This window comes from Ambystoma mexicanum, chromosome 1q (genome assembly GCF_040938575.1).
Source record: "Ambystoma mexicanum isolate Mex_15411 chromosome 1q, UKY_AmexF1_1, whole genome shotgun sequence".
Lineage (NCBI taxonomy): Eukaryota > Metazoa > Chordata > Amphibia > Caudata > Ambystomatidae > Ambystoma > Ambystoma mexicanum.
In genome coordinates, this window is record NC_090922.1 from 583,065,544 (window position 1) to 583,087,335 (window position 21,792).

Consider the following 21,792-nt stretch of genomic DNA (forward strand, 5'->3'; position numbering starts at 1 on the left):
CCCTTTGCGGGTCCCAACTTTAACGGCTGGTCTACACCAGCCGTTAAGGTCGGGTCCCGCAAAGGGACCTTGTAGTAAGGCAGTAAGGGTTTACTGGTACCGGTGCCCTTACCAGTACCGGTAAACCCTTAACACCACTGTGTAATGAGGCCCATGATGTTAAGCGAGAAACGTGAATAGTGTCTTTTCAGCATTACTAGCTTCAGCAGGCTTTGGAATATTTAAATTGAGCATGTTCATGTTCTGTGCCAGAAGAGAAACCATGCGTTTGTTTGAATTCTGCCCGGGGCCATTGCTTTCATTTTACACAATCGATCAGCTGAATAGCATTATCAGCTTGTATAAGTTCAACTGTGGTGAATGTACTTGTACTCATTTTGATGCGGTGATGGTTATTAATTTGCCTGTGACAATTGCTGCTAGCAGGTGTGAATATCAGAGTCATTTGCACTGAAATAGGCGCATTAGGATGCAAATCCCGCCCACTTACATTCTTGTTAGCGGTGTTATCTTTCAAGACAACAAATTAAATCACACTTTCTTTTTTCAAACGTCTTAGTTTATTTCCATAATGACTGTTGCTAGACATGTACAAAGTTTGCTTTTTTGGAGCACTTCAAATCTGTTACCTGCCAGCCATCACCTATTTTGTTTTGCTTTGTCACCACGAGTGGGACGGGTATGCCCAGAAGTGGGTCCCGTGCCTGCTGGACCTAGAGACCCGAGCTGCTCCTCACTGATGAGGCCCAACAAGGCTGAAACATGTTTGGGGATGCTTGTGGTCTTGTGCAGAAGCGATGAGACCCAGCAGTCGGACTAGGCCTGATTTGCATATGGTCTTTCCCCTTTTGTAATGGCTTGGCAGGCGAAGAACGATCGTCTGGAGGGTTGCCCAGAGCAATGCCAGAGGTTAGGATTAATTCCAAACCTTCCAGCTATCAGGTTCAACAAGAAGCTGCATGAGCTTGTTGAACAATGACAACAAGCAGGTGCCCTTGCCTTGCAGTTTCTTTTGTTGTGTGTATTGAGAGTACCATAGTGAAACTCAGAGATGTTGTTAGTGCTCAAATCAATTTTCATTTTGAGTCAATGGACAGGGGCAGTTCGTTGAATTGTCTCTTTTAACTATTTTTAGTTACAAGTCTCCTATACTCTATAAAAGTTCAAAGATTGGCATGCTAAAGAAATCGCCCCAATGAAATACATATATATTCTTTGTTTCACTGACCCTTGCACCTAGGCCCATGTGTATTCTGTGCAAGCCCGCCCTGTCAGAAAATTCCATCTATAACTCTCTGCCTGTTTGAAGGCAGTGTTATTTTTATTGCTGTGGGATCAGTTTTGGTTGAAAAGTGGGTGGGATCAGGCCAAGCATCCACTCTCTAAATGTCCCGGTGCCACCGGCATCCCAGCATTGCTTTTTATAAAGTTCTACAGGATGATAATGGGGAGGACAGACATGGAAATGGAGCTGTCCTGCCGGTTGCAGACCAGCCCTGTCTGTATCTGAGGAGTGTTTGTCAATGTCTGGCTTTCATGATGCAATCTACATCCCTATTCAAGCCAAGAGGCCCTGTCTGCCACAGTTCCCCATAAATACTGTAGAAGATGATTTGGGAACGAGCTGCTGGAAGGAGAGTGGAAGGAGAGTGGAGGCTAGTTCGGCATATGATATATGCCGGATACAGCTAGGGATTTATAAATCTCACGTATATAGTTAGGTAAAAAGTGCCTTGCAAATTATGTCAAGGACATGCAGCATGAGGGGATTAAATGGATTACCATTAAGATAACCTCAGCGAGGAAAGAGCGCTATATTACAACTGACTTCAACATTTGAATCAAGGGACCTGTGTTTAGGAACTTTGCTAAAACTCCTGAGCAGTACATAAATGCATTAGAAAAGCAGTAAATAAGCTTAAACCTAAGTGGAAGCCATGGATAACTATAATATGATATAATCCTAAAGTGCCAGGTTCAAGGAAAGGCAAGCGAGAAAGCTAAGCATGCCTGGTGCCACTGCCAGAGGTGGCTTTACCCATCCAAAAGCTCTGAATAGATATTGCTGGAGGCATAGACAACACAGTGAGTCATTTTAATTGTCGTGTCTGACACCCTGTAAAGACCGGAGGGAGGGTATGCACTTCCGCTCTCTATATGGTAGAGGGGAGGCACAGAGACCCCTGCCAAGATTCTCTAGTATTGTGGTCGAGCAATCAAGGCCTAGCTTCTCGGGAGGTGATACGAGCTGGTTCTTAAGTACAGTGTAGTCCACGAGGACCCACGAAGGAATGTCCACACACTGTATCGGTTAAAACACAGTCTTTATATAATTAATATTCAAAGTCATATACATGATCACGATAACTCACTTTGTGCTCCGAAAATCAACAATGGTAAATATGTACAATTCTAAAGTGGCACCACTAACGTTACTCGATCTTATTAAAGTGCATATGGTCAGAATGGCACACAGATCAAAATAAAGAGGAAACCAGCAGTAGAGAGAGGAAGTAAAGCAGGATGGTTGAGCAATAGGCAGAATACTGGTACCTACCGTTAAACACAGCTCTGTGTGGAGATCCCCCCACCTGGGCAACCTGTAGAAGAAAGATACAAGCTCAGTCCATATATTGTTCTCCCCTAGACTTCCCAATAGTTCTGCAACCCCAAAGTACCTTGGTGTTGTAGCGTTCCGCGTCGGGGAAATCGACAACCCTTCTTGAGTGTCCTCCCTTTCAGGCAGGAGTCACGGGTCGTCGAACGTCTGACGGAGAACAGGTTGAGCTATGACGGTGAAGTGGCCGCGTCGTTCCTAGCGGTGCTCGTTGACGGGGAAGCGTAAACGTCCTGCAAGGAAGAGTCGTGCGGGGCACCTCAGTGTCGATAGTTCTGGACTGCAAAGAGTTAAAGAACTGTGGCCCAGCAAGAGCGTCGAGTTGTCGGCGTCTCTGTGGTCTTTGGGTGGCGGGGAACCCACCGCTGGATGCTCCTCGGAGCGTCGATGGTCAGGCCTTCTCCAGCAGGATACAGCGGCGACGATGCGGATAAGAGCGTCCTTGGATCAATGAATTTCTTAGGCAACGGGAGCGCGGCGGCTCCAGTTGGCGACCCCGGTCGACGACAGTGACGGACAACAGTCCGGGCGCTTCTCTTTGGAGTTCCGCAGCAGTCCCCGTATCGGGTCGGCAGCCTGTCGAAGGTCTGTCTACCAGGGAGCTTAGGCAAAGATCAGCTGTGCACGATGGTCCCTCGTAGCTCGGGAAGAGGGCGCCTTACCAGGTCCTCTCTGGGTCAGTCCTTGAAGCACAGAAGCTTTCCAATTGTGAAGGAGAGCAACAGCAATTCTTCTCGTCCAGCAGGGCTCAAGGTTAAGCTTCACTCCAGTTACTCGTCGTAGTGGACTTCAGCTTCTGAACACGATTCCTATCAAGGAGAGGTCCCCAGATATACTGTTGCATCAAGCATCCAATCATGACCACGGGCATTCATGCAGGCAGGCAGCCAATCAGGCACATGAGGTATTCAGGCCATTCACTTCTCTCCAGACACTCACAACAAGTTATGTGTATTGGGACAAGTACCGAGCCATTAAACACTCCAAGCTGCATTCATACCGGTTTCGGGCAGGGCTGTCTCAACCATTGTGTCAACCACCAGATACTAGACAGCCACAACATAGAATTTATATTCGTCACACACTCCATTCACCCAGGTCCCACCCACAGGCGAACCCACAACATACGGTCGTTGAGAAGGCTCCAGCCAGTCTGGTCGACATTTCCCCACACTACCATATATGGAACTTCCACCCAGCACCAGTCAGGGGGAAGGGACAGAGGCAGGGCTTCCCGGGACTTCGGGAAGATCAGGGTAACAGGTGATGGAAGGCAAGAGGCCATGGGGGCCAATTTGTCTCCATCAGGAATCTACCAATTCCAATGACAGGGCCTGGGCATCCCAAAATGGAGGACGTTCAGGGCACCAGTCATTTTAGCATGGAGCTGCCACCAGCCCGTACCCTGCTCTGTGGGTCACACACAGGTGCCCAAAAACATACACTAGGGGCACAGGGTTGTACCCCTACCCATGGGTGCCATAAGGGTATCCCACGGGTCCGTTCACCAAACTAAAGGAGAGAGAGCTGCACCACCAGGAGTCCCACATGAACTCCTGCACGGAAAACACGACAGAACACACGATAAAAAACAGTAAAAGACAAGGATACAGAGGCCCTATCCCTCCGATGCATTTCCAGCATCACACACCCAACATGCTCCGAGAGGTGGTGCAAATGAGGTTCCTCATTGCACCTGTTGCACCAGGATGCTTGATGGCCCTGTTTACAAGAAGGTGGATTGTACACCTGCTAAATTGGACAAAGGGGCAATTAAATATCTCCAGACAGATTGTGGCACTGAACATGGCTTTAGTAAAACATGAATTGAAACATGCAGGGCCATGGGCAACAGCTGAAAATGAAGTGTGGCATCATTATTACATGCCTCAGGTTTGCTTCCGGGAATACATCCCAGGAGGTCACACACCTCTTTGTTTGAAATTATTTTTGGACATTACGTTCACAGTGCTTTATGTGTGATAAACAAAAACTGGAAAGGAATTGCCAGGATTAGGACAAATTACATATTGGACTATGGGCCTCATTACGACCCAGCCGGTAGGGGGTTAACGGCTCTGGTAGAGCTTCCGGTGCCGTTGACCCCCTACCGCCTCATTATGAGGTCTGATCGCGGGACCCGCAAGCAGACCAGGATGCTAACAACGGGCCCGCCATTAACGGGCCCGTTGTTAGCAGGCTCCCCATTCCCATTGAGCCCTATAGGGCCTCAAATGGGAATGGGGATGCACCGGGTCCAGGTTCCTTGAATGGGGAAATACCGGGCTCTCCAAGGTCAGAATGGACCGGCATTTCCCCATTCAAGGACTCAGAATGAGGCCCTGTGTTTTTGTTAAAGTTGTATTTAGAGCAAAATAATTACCAAATGGTGCTTAATTGGGGTGCTTCATAAGAGGCAAGGCATGACAAAAGGAGGCTAGAATCTCAAGTTGAACAAATGGGTCTTAAAAGGATTGTGAAGGCCAGATGGTTAGATGCATATTTGCTAGACTAGAACTCAATGATGGTTGCACACACACAATCCTCCAGAAAGTCACCTTCTGAGCTAACCAAGTTTAGTGATTGAAGAATCATGGGCAAAATTCAACCATCACAGAGAACACCAAGGTTCAGGGCATCTGACTTATCACACGGGTGAAGCCAAGCGGGAGCCTTTGGGAATCTGTGGAGTGGTCCCAGCAGGTCAAAACAAAGATCAGTCCTATTAATTACTTGGTGGATCCGAAAATAGCCAGTCACTGCACGTTCCATGTGAAACTGGGAATGCCCCCATTGAGAATAGTCTCACTTTTAGACGGGTGCATTTATATAGCTCCCAAGCACCAGTTCCTAGCATCGAACCAGCAGGAACTTCACAAGGTCGAATCCAGCAACTCAGCCTTTCATCCTCCCAGTAAGTTCATAAATTGAGCTTCCATTAAGGTGGGTAATGATAACACCTGTAATTACAGTGCTTAGAAGCGAATTCCAGCATGAAGCAATAAATAAGAGCATGGTTTAATATCGGAACAAAGAATGACGCCAATCTACATTGATGATTACAAGGATATGGCTAAACTAGTGTCATCTCATACACTGCATATGCTTGTGGGATTACAAATGAAGGATCGGGTGGGAAAAGGGGGAATCAAGTTTACACTGTAACTAAGAGAAGTATGCATTTCATTTTCATGCTAGTCTGTATGTGTGAATGTCAATTGTACCACCTGTGCTTTTCTAATTGTCATGAACTCTTCGAGCTTTGCAAATAAATCTATGATCGACAAGTTTGAAAATCGTGCTGCAGTTTTTAATAACTAGCAATCTTTGCGCACTGACCCCATTTTTAGTTTTGGCTATTAGGTGGAGCTTTAGCACCATCTATAGGCTGAAACTATTGTATTGGAGTGCAGAAAGATGGCAGATGGGATGTCAGGAGGTACATGATTCATACATAGCCGGTGGCCATTTTTGGTTATCTGTCCACCCATGGCTATGCTAATTGCTATGGTCGTTCCTTCCCACTACCAGCTCCTCTCCACCCAGTTCACACCCTCCCGGGATCTCTTAGAGCTAAGTCTCTCATTAAGTAACATCAAACTATGAGCTGTAAATGCATGCCAGTGTTCATTCTAAGCATTCAAAACAGTCAGCTCAGGATGATAAAAAAGATCCCAACTACAATGTATCATCTAATTTTCTAAACCGTTCAAAGTTTGGATTAGATTGCAGGGCATTCAGGAAATATGCTCCAGGCCTTTTTCTCTTGGACTGACAAAGTTTTGCCCCCTGAAGTTACATTACATCTAGGAGGGTTAATGGTGGTCATAAAACACACGTCTAACACCCTAGTATTTTTATGGAAGCAAATCCTAGAAGTCAGATACATGGCTGACAGATGGTGCAGGAGTTTGTAGATCACACTGTCCAACTTATATGTTATTCAGGATGCAACCAGGAGCCAGGGGAGCCAGTAGATGGTTGGAGTTGCGTGTTCTACATACGTAGCATTACTTTATCTTTGTACAACTCATTTTTGGAGAAATTGAAGCCTCTGAAGTAACTATTTGGGACCCCCTCCCAAACAGATTTCCTTAGCATAATATAGCTAGGCCTGTATGACTTCCCGAGCAATGATACCAAGGTGCGCGTCACTGAGGTAAGGACTGACTCATCTAAACAATCTTCTATAATATTGTATTATTAACCACTGCATTTACATGTGATGTCATGTGTAGCTGAGAGTCAATTAGGACACACAATGTTTTACAGTAGGGAGGATTGTAATAGGCTGTGATTCAAGCGTCATTGAAAATATTTCCAGACGTCCACCTCCCTCAGTACAGCCTGACTGTTTCAAACTGAGCTCTGTTATGTTACCAATTAAACTCAGTCAGTTCGACTGCATCCAATCTTTGTGGATTTCAAAAGTGGTCTTTAAGTATTCACTATCATGCCGAAGATTACCAGGTTGAAGATTACCAGGTTGAAGATTACCAGGTTGAAGAATGTCTGGGTATCGCTGCAGCAGAGAAAGCCCAACTTCAGGGTGTCTGGGAGATCATGAAAAGGCTTGGTATGAATATTAAATAATAGAGGAGGCAAGGCAGATCTCGGAGGGACTGCTGCGTTTGGTTGGGGTAGGTTTGGTCATATATTCCTCTACAGTAACTGCACTAGTGCTCCCTTAGAGAAAAGATGTGAACAATAACAGTGCTTTGTCTGACACCCCCACCATGGAATGTAATCTATGTAAAATAAGCGTGTTGGATTGGACACGTTGAGGCTGGTGGGGAATACATCACATTGGGAATTGGAATCCCATGGCGACTGTTGGAATAGGTCAGATTGGAGATTGTTGGATGGTCCCCACTGGCATTTGCGGGAGACATCACAGTTTGCGACCCTGTTATATGGAGAGAGCTTGTGCTCATTTTTGGAAGCAACACTTTGGGTCTTTTGGAAAGACACAGGTGGGATTTGTGCAATGGTACACATTAGGAAGAGGCATATTTGGATTTTGGGAAAGGTTGATTGGAATTCATTGAATAATAACGTTCAGACAGACTGGATGAAACCCACCATTTGGCAAGCGCCAGATTGGTGCTTTTGAGATGGGATCCATTGTAACTTAGAACATTTGTTCTTATAAATTAAATGGCCATTATTCAATTGGGAAACATTGGAAAGAGTCTCTCCTAAATATCGTGTGTCCAACAAGAGTGTGTTTTATTCCGAGGAACAAAAACCTCATGGGGCCTTTGGCTTGGGCTAGGAAGCACACTTCTCCTGAGATGCTCAATGGGAAATGTTGTTCGTAGAAGTGACTCTGTTTTTGTTCCCTCTAGGTATATCTCAGCACTCGGCGAGGTTCCTGGATTATACACCGTGTTTCGGACAATGGTTACCCTGTGGATGTTGTATTTATATCCCGCTTCAAAAGGAGTATCTTTGGCCTCCTTCCAACATCCATTGTGAACCAGATGACCGAGAATGCTCTAAATAAAAGGTTCAACCATTCGAACTATGGCCTGCTGCCAAAACACAGGTATTTAATTATGTATCTTCCGATGAATGTTTGTGGGTGAACGTGTAGCAGGAAATGATTCAACAGAGCTGAGGTGAGGGGCCAATACCAGACAGTAGGCCAAGACACATTAGGAAGATCCATCCATTGGACGCAAAAGGTTGGTCTTACTATTGACCTATGCACCTGCAATGTCCGTCGAAGAGTCTGTGGATAATGATAGTGGAATGCCACCAGATATTTAGTGGCGGGAAAAGCGATACATGGGTTACCTGGGATACCCTACCTGAGTTCTTGACAAAATCGGGCAAGGCCTGCCTGGTACAGACGGACCGGGAATGGGGAAGAAAATATTGAATGGCAGGAACGCAGGTCAGAATACACATTCCAGGCAAATAAAAGTGAATCCAAAAATGAATACTGAACTCCAGAAATAACACACGTGCCACTTGAATAGAAATCAGAAGAACTTGTAGTGACAGGTTTGCACAAAACAGCAGAAGGGATATCACTGAAACAGATTGAATGTATGTATACCGCACAGATACCAAAGCAGGAAAGAGGTTTTGACATTTATTTTACAGTGCAGGGAGTATTTACATTACGTTCCACTCAAGGATTTTCCAATATAGCAGCTGTAATACATACGATTTACAAGCTTTTTCCTTTGTGTAATTAAAGACATGTTGTGCATGTAAGACTTGAAATAAACAGAAGAGTTTCCTTTTACACACTACACTTTTGTGGCTGCTGTCCTGCATATGGCAGCAGAGTTCTTTTTTTGTACTCAGTACAAGCTTGGAGCTAAACAAGGCCACGCCTGGAGATTTGCAAAATAACACAATGAATGGCCTAGGACTACAAGTTACTGACACACTTAGGGTGTCTTACAACTTAAGCTCCCTTTTGTAGGGTTTGTGACAAACTCCAGGAAGGATATCGTCCATGCTTCTCAATACCCCAAACCGAATATGTCTAGCCCAGGTAGAAAATCCTACATTCTACTTGAAGTGTACTGAGACGAGGGAGAAACGCGGAACCATGAAGATCACTATGAAAAACAACTATGGTGAGCGGGCTAGTTGCTCAGGAATAGGCCACGAAAGTCACCGCTTAAAAAGAAACGATGGACAATCCAGAAGGAGTAGTTTGCCCTAGAGGAACCACGAGGTTGGAAGCCGAGAGGAGAGGCCAGGCGAGCACGAACCGAGACACTTAAACGCAAGCAGAGGCTTCTCGGGAATGTCCGCCATGAACGGACCAGCAGACAAAGAGAGCCCACGGGCAACCAGCCGATCAGGGGCGCTGGTAAGCACAGTCAGCAGGAGATACAGCAGTCCCTGGGAAGGCCAAGAGAAGCCCGAGCATGAGGTCGGAGAGACCCATAAAAAACAGGAGAATGCCAGTAAGTACCCTGTGGAGCTCTGGGTGACCGGGGGAGGTTGGTGGGACCCCAAAGGGTGAAGGCTAAAGAAATAAGGGTCTGGGACCCACTGCGCTTAACGGGTAGCCTCCTAAGCATTCTTCCTTGTAGCAGTACTTGGGAGCGAAGGATCCCAAATACTACGATCCAAAGAAGTAAAGAAATAAGGGTCTGGGACCCACAACAGAAAAGTGAGCTCTGAAGGACATAGACAGTCCCTGGCAGGAGAGAGATGAGTAACACGGGTTAAAGACCCCATCACTTGGTGAACTTTCTGGGAAGCCTGAGAAAGGGCAGGGGAAGGGAGACATTCTCCATCACTTCTTGAACTTTCTGGGAAGCCTGAGAAAGGTCAGGGGAAGGGAGGCATTCCCCATCACTTGTTGAACTGTCTGGGAAGCCTGAGAAAGGTGAGGGGAAGGGAGGCATCCCCCCATCACTTGTTGGACTGTCTGAGAAGCCTGAGAAAGGCCAGGTGGCGGGAGACATTCCCCCACCAAGAGTTAACCTACCAAAACCTGAGATAGGTTAAGGGGAGGGAGACATTCCCCTAACATTGTGAACTGTAGACCAGAGCGGAGGGAGTCATCCCCCTGATCAACAAGATTAAGGAAAGCAGTACACGAAGGACAAAGGAAAGGAGGTCTGTAACCCTGGAGATAAGCCAAGAAGAAACCCAATAGTAAAGACAACTATGGGCTGATGTTTCTTTGAACTCTGCTTTGGGAACTTTTAAACCCGGAACTTTGTGCTTTCCTCGAAACGAGATTGCAACCTGGGGAAGAGAGGCTATCCCTCAGGATACAGTCTCACTTTGAGACTCACCACTTCTTTAGTATTTAGTGTAAGGGAAGGAAATAGGTTCCTGAAACAGGACTGTGGACTCTTTATTTTGGACATCCTGACAGGCTGTTGAGGCAGGGAAACCCCTCTTAGAAATAAGGTAAGATGGGTTTCTTTTTTCCACTTAAATAAAAGACTTTGCCAGCCCCCATGCCACAATTGTGTCAGACCCTTACCTTTGCACCCTTACAGGTTATACTAGGGTTTTCATCAAAATGACAATGTACACAATGTACAAATTACAGGACTCCTGCACTAGCCTACCACCTCTCAAAACCACTGGGGAGAAGCAACCCCACAATAATGTGCAGAGGCAATGAATAATGAGTGCAAGTGATTATACAAATGTACAGCATGTTTACACTTGATAGGGTCACACAGGTTTAAATAGAGGCTGGAAAGTCACAAACCTTCGAGGAACTGTCTCAAACACCCAAAGCAGTGTTCAGAACATTAGAAACAGGGGCATACATACATCAAATGGCATTAGAGAGGGACTTCTAGACGTGGTTAGAGGTACTGTACTTAAACGAAATCTCTGAAATACATCACGTCAATGGGAAAGTGAGCACAGCACCACCTTTTAAAGGCTGAGGTTACTGCACCAGGGTTGAGCAAAGCACATAGCTCAAAGTATAAGCATATACACATGGAAGAAAGAGCAACAGCCAACGGGCACACCAGGCAAGGCAGCTGACAACCCAAAATGATTACAAAGAGCAGAGTCTACCCAGGAACCAGGAAGCTCTCACAAGTATGTTTTGCTGGAAGCTTGGATCAGCTCCTGTATGTAGTTGGGGTGCTCACATGAAGTCCAGGGACCACCATATCTGCCATGCTCCCAGCAATGCAAGGGTGAAGAGCAGCAAGGCAGAACACTGGAGTTGTCAGGGCCTGTTAGGGGAACAGACCTCCAGCAGCATGGTGGAAAGGCCTCAGGCAGGCCTGGCAGAAGCAGGAAGACAGGCCTCAGGCAGGCCTGAAAGCAGAACACAGGCTGACAGAGTCTCTCCAGAAGCTCTGCATGGGAAACGCATCACCCACGCACAGGAGCTTGGGCTACAATAACCAAAGGAACTGTCTAAGTAGATGCTGTGGCAGGAGGGCACCAGGCTAGTACCATTTAAAAGGGGTAGTCAAATCAGAGCTACACACAAAAACGTACAAATAAAGAACTAACTAAATAACACACATGACAACACTTCTAATAACAAAAATGATACAATATAGTGATCAGTTAAAGATATTACAATTTAAATTATATTTAATTAAGTTAATTAAATAAATAAATGCAGGTTCCATAAATCTTGCATTGTGTCACATGGGGCTGTCCCTTCTTGGAGGGGGAAGGGGCTCTGGACCTTCCTTCATTATAGGGCTAGGCAAAGTGGAAAAACATGCAGCAATCTTTAACTTTCACTAACAAAGGGCCTGATCACGACTTCGGCGGTAACCCTTAAATCCGGCGGTAGTGCTAATACTGCCGGATTTAAGGGTCCGCCGAATCAGGGCTTTGGCGGATTTCGCCCCAGCTCTGAGCTGGGGGGAAATTCGCTGAAAATTCGCGCTATTACCGCCAGCGGGAAATCCGCCAGCGGTAAGAGCGTGAAAATTCCCCATTGAGCCCAATAGCGCTACTGCCGGATTTAAGGGTTACCGCCGAAGTCGTGATCAGGCCCTGGTAAACAGGGTTTGGGGGATGGGCTGGGCAGCAAAGGGTGGAGCACTGGAAAATTCCACCCTGTTGAAGTTCATGCAACTCATAAATCAGAATGAGGATCCATAGGAGATAATGGCTGCCTATGGGAATCAGTGCAATTTAAAAAGGGCATTTTACATTCAAGTTTTCCTTTCAGGCTAAAGCAGACCTACAGTGAATATTTGCTCAATTATTTCTGTTCAGGGAGTTTACCTGTACCTAGGACAGTCCTTGTCTATCTACAAGTTGCACAGTGCAAATTCGTGACTGGCCAGAAATCCACTTCCTCTGACTTTGGGGACCCACACAACACTGCCCTGGGACAGGTACACTCCGCATCTATTTGGGGGGCATTACACACCTTCAATTGTGAGTTTCGCAATAGTATTTGAGCACATTTGCAGATCTAGGGCATTGCAAAATGACATTTGTGCATATAGAGTATAACATGCGCGTGCACAAATGTAAAATGTCTGACCTATCCAACAAGCTGCAATACAACCCACCCAAAAAGATCCAATCTGACCTATTCCACGAATTGGAATGTGACCCCATAGCCCAATGTTAAGTATTCCACAAGCCTAAGCGTGTCCAATCCAACACGTTTATTTTATCACAAAATAACGGGCTGAAATTGGGAGTAGCATGGCCTAATGAGAGCATATCTCTCAATCTAAAAGGTCTGTTTAGCCATTGAGTAGCATTCTGAGTACTGCTTGACAATGCTCATAGTTTCTCCTGGCACAGGAGTAAATCTACTTTTGTAAAATTCACAAGACCTCCTGAGGATGTGCACTTTAAAACACTTCCTCAACATTTTGTAGCCAGGCCACAGAGATGGAGGTCTGCATGTTTCCTCAGTGCTGCATCCCAGCACCACATTGTGGTTGGCAAGCCAACGCTAATGCACAAACCAGCCACCGACCCGGATCCTGCGTATTGCTACTGGGACAGACTGGACAACCATGCACAGGGAGCTCAACCCCTCTAAATTGTGAATATTTTTGAGTTGCAAAATAAAACATGTCATCTTTTGGAGGCTTTGGAGTGCTTCGCGTGGAAGCTGTTGCAAAAGCCCCTTTTTTGAATGTACAGCTATGCACAAATCCTGACATTTGCATAAAGATGTGGAGCAGATCTTAGCACACTGCATCCATGTGAAAATGTTACTAAATCAACTCAATGGAAGCTGCACTGCAACATCTGTGATGTCATCATTCATGTGCTGGGTGTTTGTCTTAGCAGTGCACGGTGGTGGTGCGAGTTATGCTTGCTTAGCTTACCATAACTGGCACATTTCTGGAGGTTTTCGGTTTTACTTTGAACCATAACTTCCCTTTAACACATTTTTTTCAGGGAATTTCATGGGTTTTTACCAATGCACCCTAATTTGCTACAATTTACTAATATACTTATCCCAATATAGAAACATTTTTCTCCAATTTAGAAAGTTTCACCTTAAAACTCTGTCATTCCCCACCTTCTAGCATAATTTTTAACACTTCATTACACTTTTTGCAACTTTTTCCACTGTTTTTGTGTTCGCCGAAGTTCGCGAACGCCTGACGTCATAGCGAACGTCTGATGTCATTGCGGAGTTACGGACAGTGTCACATGACCATGTGCTTGCGTGGGTCATGATGACGTGTTCTCGAATGGGTCTGCACTTTGCAAACGGGTCCGTGCTTCGCGAACAGTTCGGAACTGCATTTCCATCTGTTCTAGGAAGTTTTAAACTGAAAATGTACCCTTGCATAGCTCCTACACCTATTTTTACTCATTATCCATTAACAATCTAGCACACAGCACATACTTGGAAGAATATTAGGAAAAATGCTATTTATCTTAAAGATTTCATCAGCTATTGCCATCTCTCCTCTCCAAGAGCCAGCACCGCCAACAGCTGGTGGACCTACACAACGAAAGAAGCACAATACTTCAAAAGACAATCAAGAAGACCAGGAAGATGAGGTCGAAAAAGTGCCTACCTCTAACACTGAGAGAGAATCATGGGTGTGGCATTTCTTTACCACTGTCGGAAATGTATCAAAGGCTAAAGCTACCAAAGTGAAATGCACTGAGTGCAACGTTGCACTCAGTCGCAAACAACCTGGGCAGTTCTCCTACGGGGTCACCACCATGCGGCACCATACCAAATTCAACCACTGCAAAGCTCTCAGAAAAGCTGTTCCTTTCTTAGGAAGTAGTAGGCTGTCTTCCTCTACCTCATCTACCTCAACCAAGGCTGTAACCACACAGCCTACTTCAGTGGGACACAAAATCCCACCAGCTACCTTGCAAGCGATAAAAGAGGCTGATGATCCATATCTTTCGAAAACAGCAGTACTCTGTATATACTGCAACAAACCACTCTGCAGGGGGGAGCAGTTTCAAAGTACTTTTGAAGCTGTAATCAAGGAGCATGAGAAACACTGCCCTCTACCTTAGATTTAACACACGCGCAACATCTTCCCCTGTTCACCTGCCCCTCCATATGTGTGGTTGGTGCCCCTTCCCTCATTTTCCTCCCCGCCTTACTTTCTGGCCTCTCCTGCAAAAACCCACCAAAAGACATTAGAAAAAGGTACCTTAAGGAACCAACCACTTTTGAGAGTTAAAAAATAACTAAAAAATAAGCTTATAGACTCCATCTACTTTACATTTTTCAGTAAATTAGTTAGACTCAATAAGATTCTCCAACATTTCCATTAGCATTTTGTGTTATGCTAATGGGAATAATGGACAGTTGTATACTAGAGGAAAAGAAAAAAGCACTGAAACAAATTTCTACTCTAGTATACAATAAACACCATAATCCATTGCAGTTTATAACTATCCACAGTCTCTGTACTCCCCTGTCTAGCCCATGCCTTATCAGAAATCCCAGATTTCACATGCACACCATCACACAAAACAGCCCTTTTACTCTTTTTACTGTTATGTTTGCAACACTCCCTCATTGCCTGCTTTAAATCATTCAAACATATATCCACCAATCACTTAAAAAAACTCTACCTAAAGTAAAGTATACCAATATATTGTACATAGTGCTCCTATAAATGCACATATGCATTGTGCAGTGACAGAAGTGCATAAATAATAGGAGCAGTGCGGATGGACAAGTGCTCATGGGAGCACAGGAGGGATGTGCCAAAGGATCCCAAGATAGGAGGCCACTAGCTAACTGCTGGGGCAGAGGAGTCCCAAGGTTAGGGTACATCTTAACCGTAACAACCCTTTAACAGGGTATTTTCTGTCAATTTAAGAGGTTGTTATAAGTGAAAAATGTTCATAATGTTACATCACTGTATATAAGTTATTAATAATTCCTCTTTTAACATATATGAAAGAACTATAAACCTCCTTTAACAAATATATTTTTTGCAATGCAGACTTATGTGAGTCATTATCAGCAGAGCAAACCCCAATAGGCAAATCTGCCCATGGCAGAAAAGTTATACCACTATTTTTTGTACTTTTAGGTCCTTGCTGATGCTCCTCGCGCATGTTTGAAGCAATCTCGTCCAGCACACCGGACTACAGTTACAATCAGAATTGTTGTTCCCATTTCATCCTAGAGCTTCAGCCATGCTGCATGCCCCAATAAGTAACTCGGAGTAGGAATTTGTCCTTGCCGAGGGCCAGACCCATTGTCTGTGCACCAAACTTGTATCACTTTTTGTTGTGCTTACATTTGGACACTTTGGAAAAATAAAACACAAAACAGATTTTCAAAACCATGCTTTCAGGTCCTTGCTGATTCTCCTCGCGCAGGTTTGTTGTCATTCAGTACAGCACTTCAGGCTGTAGCCGCAAGCAAAATATTTCTTCCCATTCAATGTCATCAATGACATTTGTAATGTCATCTTTCGTGTCATGGGTGTTAGTTTTAGCAGTGCACAGTGGTGGTGCGAGTTATGGTTGCTTAGCTTACGATAACTTGCAAATTTCCGGGGGTTTTCGGTTTTACGTGTAGCCATAATATGGATAGGTTGGTATTACTAGAGTAACTGCAATGTCCCTTTAAAAAACTTTTTGCACAATATTTGATAGGTTTTTCTCAGGGCAACTGAACCATAGCGTCCCTTTAACAATGTTTTTTCACTGAATTTGATATGTTTTTAGTAGCACAACTTAACCATAACATCCCTTTAACAATGTTTTGTCACTGAATTTCATAGGTTTTTACCAGGATACCATTAGTTTGTATAGATGTACCATACAGCATACCAAATGGCTGTCTGCATGCCGATGGGCACACTAACCGCGGACTGTGCGTCTCTTAGCAGCTAGCATTCAAATTGCTGAAAAAGGCAGGGGTTCTCTTACATAGTGGTAGCATCCAGCAAAGAGAAGGCACATGTACAAAGAGCACCATGTACGTGCATTGCAAGGAAAAATTGAGTAGGTCTGCAAACTCTGTATTTGTGAAACAAACGGAGCAGAAGCATAGAGTGTACACCATAATGGAATGCACCAATAGGCAAAGTGACATATTACCGCACTCCTGCTTTATATGGAAACGAAGAAAGAAAATGGCAGAGTAAGGACTACAAAGTATTGAGAGCAGAACGTCACTGCAACACGGTAAGTACACTGAAGCTTCTCCTATAATTGCACAGCTTGTGCAGTGTACAGCAGTGAAAAAACATGATAGTTATTTTTGTACGCAGCACGAAATGAGTAACGCTAGTAACGCCATTGGTACGTAGCACAATCTGAAAAGTAAGACAGTAAATATGTATTGCTTCATATAAACCTAACAGATAGTTTTATCTTTAACAGGACATAATGGAAATGAAAGCAATGCATCAGAAGCGGCACCTCTTGCACAACAGCATATGGCCACAAAATTAAGGAAACGCTTTAAAAGGCAACCTATATAGCCTGGATGTCAAAGTAGAACAATTGCTAAACAATTTAGCCCCCTTAAAATATATTGTACAAGAACATATTATTGGAGAAATGAAATACCACTGCCCTGCCTTCACGTGTACCCCTTCGCCATTTCCCCAGCCCACCATCCCAACAACATCCCTGTGAGCAGAGATATTATGATGTGACCTGAATCCTTGGCTCCCCTCATGACGAACTTGTTAAAATCCCAAATTCACCTGTGTATGTATTTATTTTTGCTACCCCTTCCCTTTCCTAATAGGGTCTATGTATCTTACACATTAAACATTTACATGTGAAGTTTGGTGAGTGTGTAAGTGGCTTTTCCTTTTGTGTTAAAATTGCATGGTGAGTCTGTGGCGCACAATAATGTCTGAGATGGCAGCAGGTAAGCAAAATGGAGGTTTTCTAGGGAGACTGCACCTGCCCGACGTATGTGCAATCACAATGCAGGTATCCGTAGAACACGAGTACTGGCTGCATGTCCGCATCTTCTAATGCACTTTTAATTAGTTGTGGGAACGCACATCTGTCCATTCCACAGTTATGCGTATATGTATTTCATACTCTGTGTCCTTGTAACAGCGGCCCTGTTGTCAACACTACCGATTCATGCGGTAGGCTACCACATTTAAAGCAGTCGTACCGCCAATGTATTTTGCTGTCCAAACCTACCGATTTATGGCTGCAGCAGACCTGGCTGCCCGAGGCCCAGTCGGAGCAAGGGACAGCATCCTCCAGTGTACGGTGGGCATGTTAATTGGCCCATTAATTTGTTTAATGTGCTGCTTGCCCTTCCATGACTCGTGAAACAGACACAACGACTCCGCACTGAGCACCGTGAGGTAAAGTGTCAAGTTCTCGCCTGTGGTTTGTACAGTTAGAGGACGGATTTCACTGCAAGTGTGACAGTCTGTAGTCAGTCTGGAAAAATGCATCACTGTTGCTGCTTGGTTACTCCCATACAACTAAATGTAAGGACAACTAAGTAAACAGTAGAACCTTCGGATCTCAATGAATATCAGTGGTGGTGTCAAATGTACTGTGGCTGCGTGGGGCTGCCTGAATAATTATGTTCTTGCTCCACGAAATGAAGCTGCGTTTCTCCTTGTTGAAAGCATTCTTGTATTTCACAATGTACTCATCTGCGTGAATGGTGGTGCTACGGCTAATGCCGTACAATCAAGTGACCATATTCCATGCAGCGGCACCTCAAATTGAAACACAAGGCAGCAGTGTGCAGGGTACTGCCCTTCCAACAATGCAGTAGGGTTCTTTCCTCTATACCATTCTCCGCATCTGCTCCTGCCAACACCAGGGAGACTCATGTAGGGCAGCAGAGCCCTAAAGCACCCTTGCAGACCATATGCTGCACAGCAGACCATTACCTGTCAAAGGTCATTGTATTGTGCAAGTACTGCGATGCAGAGTGCTTAGGAATATTCGGTCCGGGAGCATGACAATGACTGCTGCCTACTGAAGTGAAGGCCACCCAACATCTTCTTCTCTGTGAACTTGCCCTATCTTATCCTTGTGGGTGGTGGCCCTTCCGTTCCCTCCCTTTCCTTCCTTTACTTCTGTGTCATGTGTTAGAAGACCAAGAAACATACAAAACAACGGAAAAAGTAAAAAAGTGAAAAAATACTGCTTTCAGAGGTAAAATATGGAATTGCCTATGAAAGGATGCAGGCCGCTGCGCAGTGTATACGCTCCACACATTGCGTGGCAAATGATGGGAGGCGTGGCTCTGTGAAAAACATTGCAGTCAGGTCGGGTAAAAAGGGCTGGTTGTAAAAAGAGGCTTCTTCTTGTGTTTGTTTGCGTTTCGAAGGGTTGAAGTGTGCAAGACCTTATAGAGAAATGCTTGCTGTACTTCCAAAAAGGCAGCAATGCATTTTGGATAGGTCGGCGAAAAATCTGATTGCCAGGATCAGTGAGATGAACGCCATTGGTGCGAAAAATCTTCGTGCTATGAAATGTAATATTGCCATTGTGGAAGTAGGACATGGTCACATGTCAGTAAAAGGCACAAATAGGCTTCTTGACAATGTGCGTCGCTTTCTCCATTTGCGGACCAAATGAAGAAGAGAAGAATGCAGCCACATCCGTGTCTGCGTAATGCTACAAAAACTTATGCAGCAGTTTGGAAACATACGCATGACCTGGCCAAGTGTGTCCTTCATCGCAAACTGCAGAGAAATTCCAGTAACATGTCCTAAACTTTTCCCTCCACAATGAAAAATAGTAATGTCTGGGTGATCGTGCGTCACCAAAGTGCCACAAAGAGGAGCCATATTCAGCCACTTTATTGCACGTACTCCATACCAGTGCACATCCACATCATAGAATCCAAAACAGCCACTGCACAGTATTTTGCATTCACTTTCGACCAATGCATCTTGGACTCCCCCAAAATCCATACAGTCTGACTCGTGAAACACACAGCCATACCCATACGCTTCTGCATTCCTCTCTACAAAGACACCTTCTACCATAGTCTGTGCGTATACACCACATCCAGAAACCTTATTAAGCAATCCCTTAGCCTCCACAGTCCCATTTCCATGCCCACAATCTTCAAAACGGCCAGATGTGGCACGTGTAATCCTGGAACTACCGCAAAGTCTGCAGACTTTTCGTGCAGTGTGTGCGGGAGTGGGTGAATAAATGTCAAACCAGGATAGGGGATTTCATTTTTAGTGGTGGCTCTGAAAAGAGCCTTTTTTACTTTTTATTTTTTAGGTGTTTGCAAAGAAACATGTTTTTTTGGTTTTTATAGGGGTTTTTGTTTTCTTCTCCTCCTCACATTCTTACAATAGCGTCTTCAATGCAGCCTGTAGATACAAAAACAAAGCAGCATTGCCACCGGTGGACAAAGAAATGTCATTTGCATTGAAAAGGTGCACATTTCGAGAACCAATGATCTCATTGTCACAGGAGAACATCCCAGCAGCACTCAAAAAATCACACATCCTTCTGTTGATAAGACACCTTCCGACCTCTGGTTGGCGACAAAATACATTGGAATAGTCCCATACTTTTCTTGGTGGTATGCATGAGAAAAGCACCTTCGCAGTGGGAAAAATGCACTTCACTGCTTTCATCAACTTCTTCAGTTGACGGAACACATGTGAACAAGGCACGAGACCCAAATTCAAGCCTCCATAGTGCACCACTGCAATGTGAACAGTAGTGAAAGTGGCCAGTTCTCTACAATGTGCAAGCACAATGCCGAAATTGCATACATCGACACTGCACCACAAAGCCTCCAATCCCTCAAAATTGATATTGCCATGAAAGCCTCTTTCCACAGTATATCTGTGCAGATCTAGCACAAAGGCATCACCCATGATCAACACTGTGCATCTCTTCATCTCTGCCAGCCTCACTACACAGAGTAATAAAAAAAATGCACTGCCCCTTCCTGTGAAGCACACCCTCAGCATCTAATTGGATAATACCCAGAGTCCCATTCCCAGCATGCTGAGAAGGGCAGGATATGGCACGTGTGCTTCCCCAACTACCGCAAGGGCCGTGCCCCAGTAAAGCTGGAGCAGTCCTTCTTCCCTTTCCACTATTTTTTGTCCAGCACTACCTCGTTGGGTACTGTTAAATAGTCACACACTCATCCACCAATCACATCCAAGACGTCAGCATCTAACACTGTCAGTTCTGTAGAACACTTCATATGTACCGTTCCAAATTCAGACTGCAAGTGTTGTGTGCTTTGAAAGAACCTCCAGTAGAAAGTTCACTAAAACTATCCAATATTTTTGCATCCACATTCATCCACATGGGCAACCATCACCACAAAGTACAGGTATGAATACTTTTTCTGCAGTATGTTTACAACTCTGTTATAAGTGCCTCTGAGCACGGTATCTGCCACTGAACGTCCATAACGTACTTAAAAACCATATTGGTTTTTCTCCCATCACCTACCATCAAGTGCCACTTCAATGGTATATGCTTTCAACGTTTTCATTTACCCATATCAGCCATTGTAATATCCAAACAGGAACTCTATTCTTTCCTTCCGACAATGGTATGAATTATTTTCTGCACTAACCCATTGCCTACATAATTCATAAAAATATTGCACAAAAGCACCACTGAATGTATCTTAGCAACCCACACCAAGTACACACATTGCATGCATAAAACAGGATGCCTGCCACTTACCTTGCACACTTCACAGAATGTATTTCTGCACTAACCCATGTTCCTCAAAATGCGCAAAAATATCGTACAAAAGCAGCACTGAATGTATTTTAGCAACGTAAAACAAGTACATACTGTGCATGCATGCAAACAGGATGCCTGTCACTTACCTTGCACACTTCAACCATAGGCTTCTGCATTTCTCTGTACAAATAGACCTTCTGCCACAGTTTTGGCGTACACACCACAACCAAAAACCATATTGAGCAATGCCTTAGCCTCCACGGTGCCATTTCCATGCCTGCAATCCTGAATCGGATGTGGCACCTGTAATCCTGAAACTACTGCGGAGTCCGCAGAGTTAGCGTGCTAGGAACGGGATGGGGGGAAGAAATTTGAAACAGAGTAGGGGATTTGTCTTTAGTGGTGGCTTTGAAAAGAGTTTGGTTTTTGTATTTGTTTATTTTTTTACTCGCTTGCAAAGACTCCTTTTTGTTTTTTCTCTTTATATGACTTTATGTTTTCTTCTCTTCCTTAAATTTTTACTGAATTCTGGTCAACGCTTCTTGCACAGTGTACAAGAAAATAGAATTGCTAATGGCGGTCATAGAAATACCATTTGCATG

The 21,792-nt window shown here is 44.6% G+C and overlaps 1 protein-coding gene across 3 annotated transcripts in view; it reads left to right on the forward strand.

The window, feature by feature from the left end:
• LOC138532653 (flavin-containing monooxygenase 5-like) overlaps window positions 1–21,792 on the forward strand; it is a 723,329-nt gene that overhangs the window by 469,197 nt on the left and 232,340 nt on the right. For 2 of the 3 annotated variants that reach the window (XM_069641081.1, XM_069641082.1), the window contains exon 6: window positions 7,966–8,165. In XM_069641081.1, coding sequence (XP_069497182.1) covers window positions 7,966–8,165 — 200 coding nt within the window. Of the gene's footprint in view, window positions 1–7,965; window positions 8,166–15,591; window positions 15,838–21,792 lie in introns of those variants that run through there. The other variant, XM_069641083.1, reaches the window with a different exon arrangement.